Below are 14,981 nucleotides of genomic sequence, written 5' to 3' on the forward strand. Positions count from 1 at the left end.
AAGGAAAAGGGCTATGTCAGTATTAAGTGTTTAAATGGTTTGCATATATTATCTTTACAACAGTGCTGTTGGGAGTTCAATATCACCTCCAAGTTACAGAGTTGGAGGACAGGCAAAGGTTTTGTTAGAAATCGAATAAATGTTAGGCCATCCAGAAATTTTCATGGCTGGGGACGGGACTCTGATTGTGGGTCACATGTTTAACTCTTCACCAGCTCTTTTAAGAGCAGTGTCTTGTTTTGTTCTTCCTACCACCAGCTGGAGGTACTACCTGTCCCAAGTTCTCCATACTTAGAAAGGCCTCCCTCATGCAGAGACCTCGCCCACTTAGGGCAGTATGGAATATGATTCAGGAAGAAGTTAGCCATTTGAAAAACTTGACTTCTGTTCTTATTTTATTATTAAAACTATATACCACTTTCCAACAGAAAAGTTATCAAAGGAATTAGATGATTCCCTGTTCCAAAAAGGTACTGAGGCTCTAAAAAGGAAGACATTAGACATCTGCAACAGCCACTGGAAAGGCAATGCACAGGTGCTGGATAGAAGCTGTTGCTTTCTTCCTGCTAATGATAACAGATCTAGTGCCTAGTTTAAAAGGTGCCTCTTTGCCCAGCTAGCAGGGGTTAATAAAATGCAAGCTTCTAGGTCTCATGATTTTAGACAGAAGTTTGAAGCTGATGGTTTCACAGACTCTAGAAAAGAGGTGGGCCCATGACCATGCATTGAAAATGGCAGCAGAAACAACAGATGAGTAAAGGACACAGATGAGAGGGGTCAGAGAGCAGCAGTTGACACTCAGGTGTGAATGGAAATCAATAGTGTGCAGGGGCGTAGCAAGGTTGGAGTGGGCCCTGGGATAAAAAGTGAAGATGGGCCCAGGCCCCCACCTGCCTTCTCTCCCCCTCCCCCACCCCCACCCACTGCCTGTGTTTTTGCTGCAGAAGAACTGAACGGACATGGTGAAGCATGCAACATTCCCAACACACCCTTTCTCACTCTTATGCCAACATTTGTTTGTTGCATTTATTTCCCACTCTTCCTGAAAGGCTCAGCATTCTTTAGAATTAATAATCTTGTCCCAAAAGGGCTGACAATATTTTTAAATAATCAAACAAAAGTTAAAGGGGTGTGTGTAATATCACACACTCCCCACACATGTAGACATATTCACACACACACTTGAGTGTATGCATAATCTTGGTCCAGAACCATTTTAAAATATATATACCTACTACAATCACCTCATATATTTCTCCACTTCTGTCTTATTTGTCCATTCACATTGTCTTTCTCTCTATATCATGAATGCATACCCACTCCAGACAAAGTTTTCCATAGGAAACAGTCCTAGATTTGGCCCCAGAATTTAGAGGTAAACTGAAACCAGTTAAAGATTTTATTCTTATTTATTTATTTATCATTATTATTATTTATTTATTATTTTATTTATACATATTTCTCTGAGGCATACCCATTGCTAATGCCATGCGTGGCACTGGCAGCTCTCATGCGATGGGGACGGGGAAGAAAATGGTGGTGTTGGCTGGCCAGCTGGCAGGCAACGAAAATGGCGGCGGATGGTGGCCAGCCGGTCAAAGAAAATGATGACGGCGGAGGCGGATGGAAGAAGACGAAGGCGGCAGTGGGGGGAAGAGAGCGGCTGGCGAGTGAAGAAGGCAACAAGCAGCCGGGCAAAAAAGTGGTGGCGAAGGGTGGGGGGAGAAAGCGGTGGCGGGCGAACTAGAGGTGCAGATGCTCTGCCTCTGGCCCAGCTAGTTATTATTATTATTTATTTATGTTATTATTTTATTTTATTTGGCTGGGGGAGGGGCGAGCAGAGGAAGTAAGAGTATTATGGTTTTAATCTGTTCTTTTTAATGGGGACAGACTTTTAAAAGGGTCCCTACACTCCTTTAATTGAAGGTCTTTCCAGCTCTCTCTCTGCTTCAGGGGAGGGGGAGGAGTGTCAGGCAGCATCCTTCCCTACTCGCCTAATGATAGGCTACCTGACGCTCAGTGACCTTTCCATCCCTGTCATTCAGTCTGAGGGAGGGTTAGGCTGAACCTGAGAACTATCCAGCCCGTCAGGAGGAGAGGAGGAGGGAGAAACACTGCCTAGCACTCGTCCTCCCCTTTTGGAAAGGACTCCAAAATATGAGGCCTCTGATCAGGACCAGCAGCATGCCGGAGAGGCAGGATGGTGGAAGCGAAGAGTGAGTCCAGCCAGCATGGACCCCTCCCCTCAAGGGTCCAGGGACAGGCCCCCCCATGCCCTTCCTTTAAAGGCTCTAGGGCAAAAGGATAGTTGAGGGAGGGGAAATTAAGTGGTGGTCCAACTGGCAGGATCCCCTTCCCTCGAGGGCTCAGGGACATTTGTCTCCACCTGTTTAATTATAGTTATGCCCCTTTGTGTGGCTTTGGGAGACTGGAAAGTCAGTGTAACTGGGCTCCCTTGATGGCCGCCCAGATTCCCCTCTTCCTTCCCAAAGACACGGCTGGTGCCTGCCTTGTGTTTCTTTTTAGACTGTGATCCCTTTTGGGACAGGAAACCACTTTATTTCTCCATTTGCTATGTAATGTAAGGCACTTTGAGAATGTTTTGTTTTTGGAAAGCAGGCTATAACAACACCCAGTCTGCCTCTCGTATCCCCTGATGCCACTTTATGCCTTTCCCATTTGGCTTCTGCGTCCTGTGTTTTGTGTTCCCTGGGTCCTGAGATACTGCCAAGAGATTTTGGATAGTTGAGGCAATTGTGGTAGCTATGTGTAACACTGGTGTGTGTGTGTGTTGTGTGCGGCCCTTTAAGGTTGGAAAAGGGAGGGGGAAGAGCACCCTAGAAATTGCACGTTCTCAATCTTGTGACTGTCTAGTTTCACTTTGCATGCTTGCTGGTGGCGTCTCAAGCCTTGTTCCTGAGAGAGAGAACTTAATGAAGAAAAGAGATATTCTTTTATTGGTGAGCTATTTTAAATCCTCAGCAGCTTGGCATGGTAAGATAAAGGTGAAGAAAAGTCTGCTTGTGCCAGATTATCCTGCACTGAGTAGAGGGTTGGAATGGAAGACCTTCAAGATCCCTTCCAACACTAAAATTCTATGATTCTGTACATAAAAGGGGACTACAGTAAACTGTGCGAGTTGGTACAGATCAGCAAATGGACTCGTTAAAAAAAACCACGACTGTAGGGTTCTTCTAGTTTCTTGAGCAGTTTGTCCTTTGATCTGGGTGGATTGTGGGTTGAACTTCACTTTACAAGGAGTGTGCAGTTTTTCTTTTGTGCTTGCTTTTCTTTCTCTTTTACTGTCAATAGTTGTGTGGAGAGAAGCAATCTGGATCGGGACGATTATAGGGGAAGATAGTTAAAAGCACTCTCTGCCCACACCACCGTCCCAATCTGGATTCCTCTCACCCCTGTGGCTGCTGTTTACAGGAGCTGGGGAAAGCCAGCACAGAGATTCTAATTGCAAACTTCTTGAAAGGTCCAGTTTGTCCTAGTGTTTGTACAAACAAACTCCAGAAGAGATTGCCAGAAACGGATACCTCAGTGGTTCTAAATGGTGACCTGCAAGGAGTCCTGTAGCATCCAAATTGATACAAAGAGACGAGGACTAAGCCAGGTGTTGGATTTTTTTTTAGTATTGCGGGTATAGCAGTGTTCAGGTAATTTTGCAGCTTTTGAATCAAGGAGACAGTGTAAGCCAAGGGGTGTCTGTAATTGTTGCTTATATAGATCTAAATATGGTTCATTTGGTATGCACTGACCTTTGAGTCTGCTTTGCTATCAGACTCCCTAACTTAATCCTGACAGTGTAGAAGGAAAACAAAAACAAAAACGTAGAAGGTTACATATGCACTTGCCTATCTCCATCCTCCAGCATCTCCATGGTACCCAGCAGCAAGGTGGACTCCAGTTCCCAGAATGCTACAGACAAGCCTGATGCCAGGAGCAGTAGCCAATGAGGCACAAGCTGGGAGGGGAGCAGGAGCAGATGCAGTGCCTTTCTCTGTCCATTCTCCTTCGAGTAGCAGAGCTCGGTGCTAGAGCTGAGCGATGGAGCATCTGCTCAGCCCTGTCCGTGCCGCCTGGTTTTGAGCTCGAGGCCCTGCCCAGACTCTCGCCCACTGCCCATTTCCCTGGTGTAAATCCCCATCAATGAGGTTCTTTCGTCTCACCTTCAAGTGCTTTGTGGATTGCTTCTGAGCCTGCACCCCGATCCCCTCCCAGACCCGGAGCCAGCTTCCCGACCCAACACCCGTCTCAGTCTTCTGCCACGGAGCCCTATCGCCAGCCCAGTGCCATGGCTCCAGTGCCCACCGAGACATGTTCAGGTAAGGACTTGGCCTTGCGCTTCTCTGGCGTCTCTCTGGAAGGGGGTAGGGGTGCTGTGACCAATTCAGGGGGGAAGCAGAGTCCTGTCCCTGAGACGGTGGGCTTGGGGGTAAGTAACAGGGCTGCTCATTGTGTACGAAGCAGCATCCCAAACTGTGTGTAACTTGACCCCCCCCCCGCCATTCTGTGGTCCCCACCAAAATGAATGCAGGTTAAGAAGCTCTGGCTAGGGAGAAAAGTTAGCACAAGCACCCTTAACCCCTCCCAGGTGCTGCTTTTATGATGCACCCCCTTCTGCCGGGGCTTGACTGGTTCAAGCAGCTGGAAGACCAACCCTCCCCACATTCTTCCCTGTGCCAGAACGTCCTGTCTTGATCCTGCCGCTCTTCAGTCCATTGCTTCTCGGTGGCAGAATGTCCTGTGCTTCCTCACTTCCCCCCTCTGTGCTTTGCCTGGGACACAGACCTATTCGCTCATGCACTTCTGACTGCCGTGCTGTAAATTGCATTCATGGCTCTGTGTGTGTGTGTGATGAGGAGACAACCAGGGGTGGTAGTTTCTCCAGGCTCATTCATCTGGAGCCAACAAGATGTGAACTCATGGAGGTGGCACCAGTGTGATAGGTGTACTACTGGTTGGGCTCTCGTATCTCCCATACACGGCATGCCTGGATGCCTGAAGCAGCTGGTAGTGCCCTGAGAGTACCGGCTGATTCATCCACGATGCACAGAGCTGGCAAATGTGAGACCTTGGAGGGTGCTGTGCAGCAGCCCCTTATAAGGCAACAACGCGGCAGGAGCAGAAGGTGGCGGGGCGGGGTGGAGGGAGGATTGAGGGGAGCAGGATGGTGTTCCTCTTCTTCGCCTTCCCAGCTCCCTTCCCCGGCTGCCTCCTGCCCCTGCTTCCTTTTCCCCGGAGAAAGCACGGGCTCCTGGCAGCATTGCCTCCGAGGATGCCTGTGAGTGCATCCAGCCCAGTGGCTGATCTAAACACTGGGGGCGGGGGGCGGGGGGAGGCTGTCCAGCAGCCTCAGCCCCACAAATGGGGATTAGTTCAGTCACATGCTGAGGCCTTGGCTGCATGTTGGCTGTGAGAGGAGGGGAGCCAGACAAGGAGAAGGGGCTTTGTGTCTGGGCTCAAGTGCGGCTCTGCCCTGCCCACAACTCTTGTCCTCAGTGCTGCCCAAAGCGGGTAATTCCGCCAGGCTTCTCAGCACAAAGGCGATTCACAGGACTCCTCTGGTGTGAGGTGTTCCTGTGGGTGGGTTGGGGGGGGGGCAGCGATGTGGAGGTGTGAGGGGCTGGCTGTTCATGGCACGAGGCAGGGCCACTGAGGATTTGCCATTGGTTGGGATCCAGCTGGAAGAGGTAGTTTCCAGCGCAGACCTCTCTCCCCCACCCCCATCTTTTCCTACTAGCTTTGTCTGGCAGGGCTCTCCCTTTGCAAGGGGAGGGAGCTGTGCCTTAATCCCAGGAGGGCCAGAAGTAGAAAGCTTGAATGAGAGTGGCCCTCAAAGCCCACCCTCAGGCCTGGGTGGGGGATTGCAAACCAGCATGTGCAATGGTCCAAGATACAAGCTTCGGTCCGAGATGCAGTCTGGCGTGACTCTACATGTGTGTACAACGTACAAGCCCATTGTGAGTGTGGTGACTGCTGTGCAAGTTTGTGTGTGTGTGTGTGTGTGTGTGTGTGTGTGTGTGTGAGAGAGAGAGAGAGAGAGAGAGAGAGAGGATTCAGAGCTGCTGCCTAGTGAGTGACTCACCTCCCTGCATTGTGACGTCGAAACTAGGACTCCAGAATGAGAGAGAGTTTTTTTTAAGGAGCTTCTTATTATATAAAATGTAGCCTAGAAAATTCTTGTGTTTGTCCTACTGCCAAAGTGTGTTTGTGTTTGAAGTACATGGCATTCCGTGAAATGACAGGGAGGGGCTTCAGCCCTGCTAGGATTCCAGGAGCTGCAAGCAGGTTCCCTGGCAAGGAGCAAAGCATTGATTTCTGCTTGGGAGAATGCCACTCCTGCCCCGGCAGGGGAGACAATAGGATACACAGCAAGCTCAGAGTGCTCAGGAGCCCAGTATGTTCTCTTCTCACACACAAGCCTTTCTTGTGGCTGACTTCTGATGCCTTCAGCCACAGGAGGAAATGGATGCAGAGAGAGGCAAACTTGGCCAAAAGACATGTTGGTGCCTGAGGCAGAAAATCCAAATGGCACCTCCTGGTAAAAACAGAATAACTAAAGTGAGAGTTTTCTGCCTGGTATCTTCAAATCTGCTGCCTGAGGCAGGTGGCCTAATTCTGCCTAAAGATACAGCCTGCAACATCACAGGGGATGCCGTGGCCCATCTCTATGCTTCCCAACACCCCCCCCCCCCAGGAAGAGGTCACTCTTCCCAGGATGAAATCTTAGCTCTCATAAGCTGAGTCTCATGCCCCACCCATGTGGATGCTGCATGGGAGCCTGGGAACCCAAGATATTCACTGCAGCCACTTGAGGCAAAAATATGTTACCGGCTAGTTTTGCAGAAGGACATTAAGGGGTAACTAATGCATGTTAAGTGAGGTCTCGTATGAAACCTAGGAAGAAGAGAACTCTATTATTGATCGTTACATTTCCTCTCTGAAATATCTCTCCCTGTAAAAGCAATAGCTGTTGTTCATAAGTATAATTTAAGAAAGTTAGGCAACTGAATGCTTTGTGAGCCACATGATTTCAGGTGATTCTGGCTGAATTATTAATTTTCATTTAAGCCTCAAGCCCTGGTGGTGGCAGAGAGAAAACCTGGAAGCATTATGGCAAAAAAAGAACATAAGAACAGCCCTGCTGGATCGGGCCCAAGGTCCATCTAGTCCAGCATCCTGTTTCACACAGTGGCCCACCAGATGCCTCTGAGAAGCCTACAGGCAGAAGATGAGGGCATGCCCTCACTGCTGCTGTGGCTCCCCTGCAACTGGAACTCAGAGGCTGGAGGTGGCCTATAGCCCTCCGATCTAGTAGCCGATTAAGGGGAAGGGCCTAAAAGGAAGCCAGAATCAATTGTACTTTTCAGCTTTCCTGGATTTATGCAGGCATAGAGTAACATTTCCCCACAGCTTACCATTACCGCGCCCCCCCCCCCCCGCCATGCTGCTATCGAGCTAACGCCTTTTCATTGTCTCCACAGAGGGCAGTGGGTGCTCGGAGGTGGCTGAGGCAGAGAGTGCCGAGCCGATGGGTGGCCCAGGGGAGCCCACCCCTGAGGAGAGAGCCATCACCACCCCTCTGGTGGTACCCATGGGCCCTGGAAAGCTGCCCGTTCCTGAACGGGAGACCTGGACCCGGCAGATGGATTTCATCATGTCTTGTGTTGGCTTTGCTGTAGGGCTGGGCAACGTCTGGCGTTTCCCATACCTCTGCTACAAGAATGGAGGAGGTGAGGGGCAGCTCTGGGGGGTCCGGCTGGGTGGTTGTGGGGCTGTCTAGCAGAGACCCACTCTTGGGTGGAGAAGCTGGGGACTGGGTGGGGGGCAAGGATCCAAACCATGGAGAGCTGATGATGCCACTTAAGGAAGTCCCCTTCTTAAAACTGGACACCTTTGGATGAGGCAATGGATTCTAGTTCAAAGCGGATCCATGAGATTGCTACCGACCCCCTTAAAAATACAGTTTAAATACTTGTGCTTACCCATGAGAAAGGATTCTGAATTAAGATGGAACTACCCCCACTCCCATTTCTAAAATCAAAGAACTGGCGAAAAACCAAGTCTTGAATACAGGTAAATATAGTCTTGATCTGCCAGGAGCAAGCCACGGCTGAATGTTTTGGAGAGCTGACCCCAATCCCTCTCTTCAGTACCCATCCTTTTCAATCACTGTAGAGAGCCACTGTGGTGTAGTGGCTAGAGTATTGGACTTTAACCAGGAAGGCCTATGTGCAAATCTCTCCTGGTCCATATAGCCCACTGAGAGGTCTTGGGGTAGGCTAGGCTGAGGGAGTTTGATTATCTGTATCCCTCTGGGTTGTGCGTGTGGGAAAGGGAAAGAAAACCTCGTACATCACTCTGAACTCTTTGGAAGAAGAAGGGGACAAAAGTGTAGTGCATAAACTAGTTTCTTGACCTCGCTGCTACAATAGCAACTTCTCCCATAAGCCCTGATGCACTGTGGGTAGATCTTGTTTTCTGGTCAGGCTTGGTGAATAGAGAAGAGCTGTTTTCTAAGAGGAAGATCACCACAGTGAGAATTCAATATGTGTGAAACCAGTGGGCAGAATCTGCTCAGATGGTGACTGGCCCTATCCACCCCCAGCACAGTACTTCCAGTGATTGTTGCTGGTGTCTATCTTATGTTTCGTTTTAGAATGTGAGCCCTTTGGGGACAGGGAGCCATCTTATTTATTTATTGTTTCTCTGTGTGAGGAAAATTGGCCACACATGCCTGTGAGCTTGATCAGAAGAAATCTGTGAGAGGCTACAGTTCTTTCCATGTGTAGAAATGCTACAACCTATCAGTTCCCAGACAGCTATATAATGACCACTTGTTAAAAAATACTCATCCGTATGTTCCCCTCCACCCAGCTTTATCTTGGTGTGTGCCTTTTACAGCTGCAAAAAAAGTGCCAGCAGCGCCTATTTTCCAGAAAGAGACCTGCCAAGGCTCAGATGAGAAAGGGCCAAACTACATGCTAAGTAAATCATATTATTGACCCTGACCCTGATGTGCTGCTTTTTTAATTTGGTAAATAGCAATTGAGGGCAAGCTGGATCAGGACCATGGCAAGGGCAAAAGCTCCCCTTCCTCCATTCCCTTGTCCCTATCCAGATGCCCCCTCCTCCACCTTGTTTATTTCCTCAACAAATAAGCACACTGGGGCCAATAAATCAGTTAATATGGTTTGTAGTTTGGCCCAAAGGCTGGAGAGAAACTGGATATGAAAGTAGTTTGAGAGAGGCTTCATTTCCGGAGGTATACACACATCTCTTCTCTTCTACTGTCATCTCCAGTCATACAAGTTTTGGAAACCATTAAAAAAAACAAGACTTGTAGATCAGATGTGAAAGCAGAATTAATATGCATACCAGAGAAGCAATGGCCAACAGCCAGCCCAACCCTCTGCTGATACTCCAAGGTTTTCCCTGGCACAAGGGCAGAAAGGTGGTTTCCAGCAAACCTCTCCCTCTTCAGCCACCTGTGCCTCCTGAAGCTATCTACCTGAAGGCCCTTCAACCCTCCAAGACACAGCTTACGGTAGGAACATAGGAAGCTGCCATATACTGAGTCAGACCATAGGTCCTTCTAGCTCAGTATTGTCTACACAGACTGGCAGTGGCTTCTCCAAGGTTGCAGGCAGGAATCTCTCTCAGCCCTATATTGGAGATGCTGCCAGGGAGGGAACTTGGAACCTTCTGCTCTTCCCAGAGCAGCTCCATCCCCTGACACTGCTCTCCCTTCTAGTCTCCCATTCATATGCAACCAGGGTGGACCCAGCTTATCTAAGGGGACAAGTCATGCTTGCTATCACAAGACCAGCTCTCTTCTCCCTTCTTGGTGTGTTGGTGGGGAGTTAGTCTGGAAGTGGCCAATAATTCTTCTTTCAACAGACTTTGATCTTTGAACAAAAGCTGTTTCTCTCTAACCTAAGGCCTGCTCTATGCCTGCAGCAGAATCAGGTGGAAACGTGGACTGCGTCACTTCAGGCTGTAGGTTGGGGAGGAGTTGCCATTTTTGAATGTTCTCCCATGCAAAGCATTCCCTGCAAATAAAAGAAAACAAATACGTCGGCTTCTACTTTAGCCTGCTTCCTGCTGTGCTAGTTTTCTACCTGCAGGGAGATTTTATCCACAGAGGAACATTCAAAAAATGACACACACCCCACTTGCAGTCTGAAATGAGTCCATTCTGCCACCTCACTACCTCCTTTTTCTGCTGCATGTCTACAACCTATCACCCCTCTTTTCTGGAAGACCTGATGTCTCAGTCCACATGATTAGGGACTAGCTAGTAGCTGTGTTCGCTAAAAGGTGAGAGGAAAGAACTCTGCATGTGCTCAAGAGGTGGTCTATAATGTTGCTCTGCGTCTTCTATAACTGAGCCCTGACATGGAAAATAGATTATGGGCTGAACCTTCAAACAGAGTCCTGGATTAGGAACAGCCGTGCTCCCTCTCTCTTCCACCCCCTGCCCTTCCCCCATGGGACTCTGATGGCTGCCCTCCGTATTCATGCATCTTCTGTCCCTAGTGGGAAAAGCACAACCCAGGTACAGAATATGAGCAAGAACATGCAGCATCACATGCTCAGAGAGGGAGGTGGGGGAGCTGCAGGCACTTTGTTCATTGGCTTCTCTCATAAGCAGGGTGGGATGAGAAACTCTCCTAGCGAATCAGATCCGCTCAATGAGACAGAAGCCAGCCTGTGTCCTCCAAGAAGCATCTGCAGAATTTAGTATGTGCCCAAGGAATGGCTGCTGAGCAGAACTGGGACTCTTGACTTTTAACGTACAGAGAAGAACGCCCTGATGGTGCCTTAAGCATAGCAGCCTTTCCTCTCCACCACTGCAAGGCTGTTGTGGGAATAATTGGATGAATCGTCCTATGTGCCCATTGCTGCCTTGGGCTTAAGTGATTCCTTTGTCCTGTGGAGATGGCAATGCATTCAAGTTGGCTGTAGGCAGAACCAGCATCTAAAATAGCAATATGCAAAACCCCAAAGAATATGACAGCAGAGCTATGCTGCAACAGACTTAGTGCAGTGAAATGTCCCAAAGTAAAGCCCTGCTCAATAGGGCCACTGGGTACATGGCAGCCACAGGGGCAAGCGCTTGAAAATCTGGCTGTGCTTCCTGGTTTCTTGGCCTCAGCCACAGGGGTTGTGTGCATCCACTGCCTTATGTATGTATGTATGTATTTGATTTATATACCGCCCTTCCAAAAATGGCTCAGGGTGGTTTACACAGAGAAATAATAAATAAATAAGTTGAATCCCTGTCCCCAGAGGGCTCACAATCTAAAAGAAACATAAGATAGACACCAGCAACAGTCACTGGAGGTCCTGTGCTGCGGGTGGATAGGGCCAGTTACTCTCCCCCTGCTATAATAAAGAGAATCACCACATTCAAAGGTGCCTCTTTGCCAAGTTAGCAGGGGTATGCTAACTTATGCAGCATTCAGCTTCCAGTACAGTATATCCAGCAAATGCTCAAAAAGAATTGTCTGGGGTGACCTACACTGTATGGCACAAATCGGTGTATGTACAAGACTCAGTGATGCAAATGCAGAAAACTTAGCAATGACTACCATCAGTAGCAGCTTCTCCTAATCAGCCAAGGGGTGCCAAAGGAAGCAGCTCAGGTGGTTCTGCTCTCTCCCAACCCACTCAAGAGCCGCACTGCCTGCAGACTGGCCATTCGTCAAGTAGAGCTGTGCATTTAACTGGAGCTGCCAGAACCCAGAGGCAGCTGTACCTTCCTGGCTCATTAGGATGGGCCACTACTGATCACCATATCCCCCAATCAGTGTGTCGTCCCCCCCGCAACAGGAATTCCCAGATGTTGTGGACTACAACTCCCATAATCCCCAGCCAAAGTCCATTGCACCTGGGGATGCTGGGAGTTGTAGTGAACAACATCTGGGAATCCCTGTTAGAGGGAAGACTGCCTCCAATGAATGTGTAAAATGGCTTAAGACCCCATAACTGGAAAAGAGGAATTGGGAGGAGCTGGAGCCCCTGAAATGTGGTACACAGCCTGCTTAAGAGACACTGGTTGCTAGAAACGCCTGGAAAAGGGCACATTTTTGCACCTAACCGTTGACTCCCAGATCTAGGGCATGGAGTTTACTCAGATTAGCAGCCCCGCTGGCTGCACATGGGTTGAAATGTTAAGGCATGGGAGTTCCATTGTCTCTCCAGGCTTCAGCGAAGGGCAGGAGGGACTTCTGGTAGCAGCCAGAAACACTGATTTAGGTCATCTGTGTGCTGCTAACACAGAGAGCTACAGGGCAGGGGGAGATGAAGCAGAAAAGGCTGATGTAGCACTGCACTGCAAGGATGAACTAGGAAATCCCTGGTCCCTCCAGATCTCATCTCCGCCTTGTTGTAAGTCACTGTTACGGACAATGGGCACAGTGGGATTGACCTGTGAACAAGCTTTGCTCTCTTGTGAGGCGCCTACTCCTTTATGCATGGTATAAAACTCTCCAGTAATTGAAATCAACAGAACTTGAGGAAAGGACAGCTTCTCCTTTCAAGTCTCTCATAATACAAGGCAAATTTAGCCAGACTATGGTCAGAACTTCTCAGTATCATTTGTGCACAGTGTGTGATGGGCTGCACAGGTCATTAAGGGATCCGAAGAGCTATTTTTGAGCACACCCAAGCATTTGGACATGCCAAGTAGGATTTTAAATCCTTTTCAAATGCATATAACATGACCCACACCCCATGCCAAATCACCACCTGCTTTTGAAAGTCCCCTCAGTTTTGAAGTTTGCCATGTGGCAAAAGAGCCTGGTATCTTAGACACATAAGCCCAAAGATAGTTCTAATTGGCTGATTGCTAGGTAGAGCCAAGCTTTTTTCTTTTTTTTTTTAAACAATAAGAGTACCAGCTCTGAGCCAGTTGTAGAGATCAAGAAGTTAATAGGTATAAAATAATAATAAAATATCTCTCAGATCTGTCATCGGGTGACACCTGTGGTGACTTGTCAATCTCTGACCCTCAGTGCCACGCCATTATATATGGCATGGTACAAAATAAATAAATAATTCTTATTATGAAAAATTGGAATATATGACAATTTGATGACTGAAAATATATGAAAAACCGATGACTGACGAAGATGGTTTCCCCACAGTTCTTTCTTTACAAAGAAAAGCAGCCTCCCAAAAGTGAAAGAGAAGGTTCAGTTTTAAGAGCGAGTGCCTGACGTACAGAGTAAGAGTTATGTGCAGGGAACATGCCTGAGCATGCCTGGAGGGGCATTCCCTTACTCAGTATGTTGGGCTATGTGCTGAATGTTTGAATTACTGGGGCCAGGGAGGGGAGCACACCGTCCACATCTTTTGTGATAGCCCCATTAGTTACATGTTTAGAAGGTTACAGTGGGGCCGTGATTTGGCTGAAATTGAGATGAGTCAGGATTGTGGATTTCATTAAAGGTCCTTCCCCCATCTTTCCCTCCATAATCTGAGCACTGGTTTGCATTGCATTCATGTTTCATTTTGAACCAGGTTATTTTTAAAGAGAAACTTACTATAGCTGAAGCTTAAAAAAATATATATATATATATTTTTTAAAAAATCTAATTTAGCAATACCAATGCACTTACATTTATATACCGCTCTATAGCCGGAGCTCTCTAAGCGGTTTACAAAGATGTAGCATATTGCCCCCACCATTCTGGGTACTCATTTTACCGACCTCGGAAGGATGGAAGGCTGAGTCAACCTTGAGCCCCTGGTCAGGATCGAACTTGTAACCTTCTGGTTACAGGGCGGCAGTTTTACCACTGCGCCACCAGGGGCTCTTGATTTAAAATATATATATATATATATATATATATATATAAAAATTGATTATATCCACTGCAGTGAGTTCTTGTTGTTTATTGCAGAAGGAAAACAGAAACTAGGGATCAAGTTCCCCAGCTCAGGTAATCCTAAATGGGGAGTTTCCATGCCCCGCACAGCTAGGAAGGATCTGCCCTCTTCTTAGGCTGGCAGCTACATGACTCCCATGTCCAGCTCATAACCGCTCACTAAGCAGAGATGTATGAGAAGCATGCTAAAATATAATGAGACTGGACTTCTTATTTCTGGGCTCATTACATCCAGCCCATTACTTTCAGTACAACATGATTATCTGTCGAAGGAGGTCTCCAAGACTCGGACTCCCTTTAGGCGCCAGGGCTGCTTCCAGGTTGTGCTGCCAAGCCAGCGGCTTCCCCCGGCTGACTCTCCTTCTTTGTGCAGGTGTCTTCCTGATTCCTTATCTACTCATCGTCTTTGTTGGGGGGATCCCCGTCTTCTTCCTGGAGGTGGCCCTGGGGCAGTTCATGAAGCAAGGTGGGATCGCCGCCTGGAACATTGCTCCCCTCTTCAAAGGTAAAAAGGCTCCTGGTTTGGTAGGGCTCCTCTCCAACCCAGGGCCACCAGCGCTGATGGCAATGTGAGGCATATATGAACACATGAAGCTGCTTTCTTCTGAGTCAGACCATTGGTCCGTCTAGTTTAGGATTGACTGCACTGGCTGGCAGCAGCTTTCCAAGGTTGTAGACAGGGTTTCCCCCCATCCTCCCTGGAGAGACCCAGGTTGAATGCACGAGGCACGCGCTTGATCACTGAGGGACAGCCTCTCTCCTGTAAGCGGGGCGGTCTTGAGATTTGAACAGTTAAGGGCAAGAGTGAAGGAGTACCATAAGAGAGTGCTGCAGCACAGTAGTGTGTTCAGACTGTCTTCCAAGGACCCCTGAGGCTTCATGGGAGCTTCTTGCAGGTTCGTCAGGAAGGCCATCTTGCATGGCGGAGAAGCTTCCCTGAAAGCCAGCCATGTGCACATGCTGGAAAGTGTTGCACACATTCCAGGGTGCACTCTCATGTCATTGGGGTGGAGTGTGTGGCTCAGCAACCCTCCGGATTTGGCCAGCCCCTCACAAGAACTCCCCGCTACAGCATGA

General features: G+C 48.4%; 1 protein-coding gene across 3 annotated transcripts in view; it reads left to right on the top strand.

Moving 5' to 3' along the window:
- The first annotated feature begins 2,802 nt into the window (after positions 1–2,802).
- LOC128344212 (sodium- and chloride-dependent creatine transporter 1-like) overlaps positions 2,803–14,981 on the top strand; it is a 32,528-nt gene continuing 20,349 nt past the window's right edge. For 2 of the 3 annotated variants that reach the window (XM_053293884.1, XM_053293887.1), the window contains exons 1-4: positions 2,803–2,960; positions 3,878–4,331; positions 7,494–7,742; positions 14,278–14,409. In XM_053293884.1, the coding sequence (XP_053149859.1) occupies positions 4,301–4,331; positions 7,494–7,742; positions 14,278–14,409 (412 nt within the window). In that variant the 5' untranslated portion in view covers positions 2,803–2,960; positions 3,878–4,300. The remainder of the gene's footprint in view (positions 2,961–3,877; positions 4,332–7,493; positions 7,743–14,277; positions 14,410–14,981) is intronic. The other variant, XM_053293886.1, reaches the window with a different exon arrangement.

The sequence above is a fragment of the Hemicordylus capensis genome, chromosome 2 (genome assembly GCF_027244095.1).
Source record: "Hemicordylus capensis ecotype Gifberg chromosome 2, rHemCap1.1.pri, whole genome shotgun sequence".
NCBI lineage: Eukaryota > Metazoa > Chordata > Lepidosauria > Squamata > Cordylidae > Hemicordylus > Hemicordylus capensis.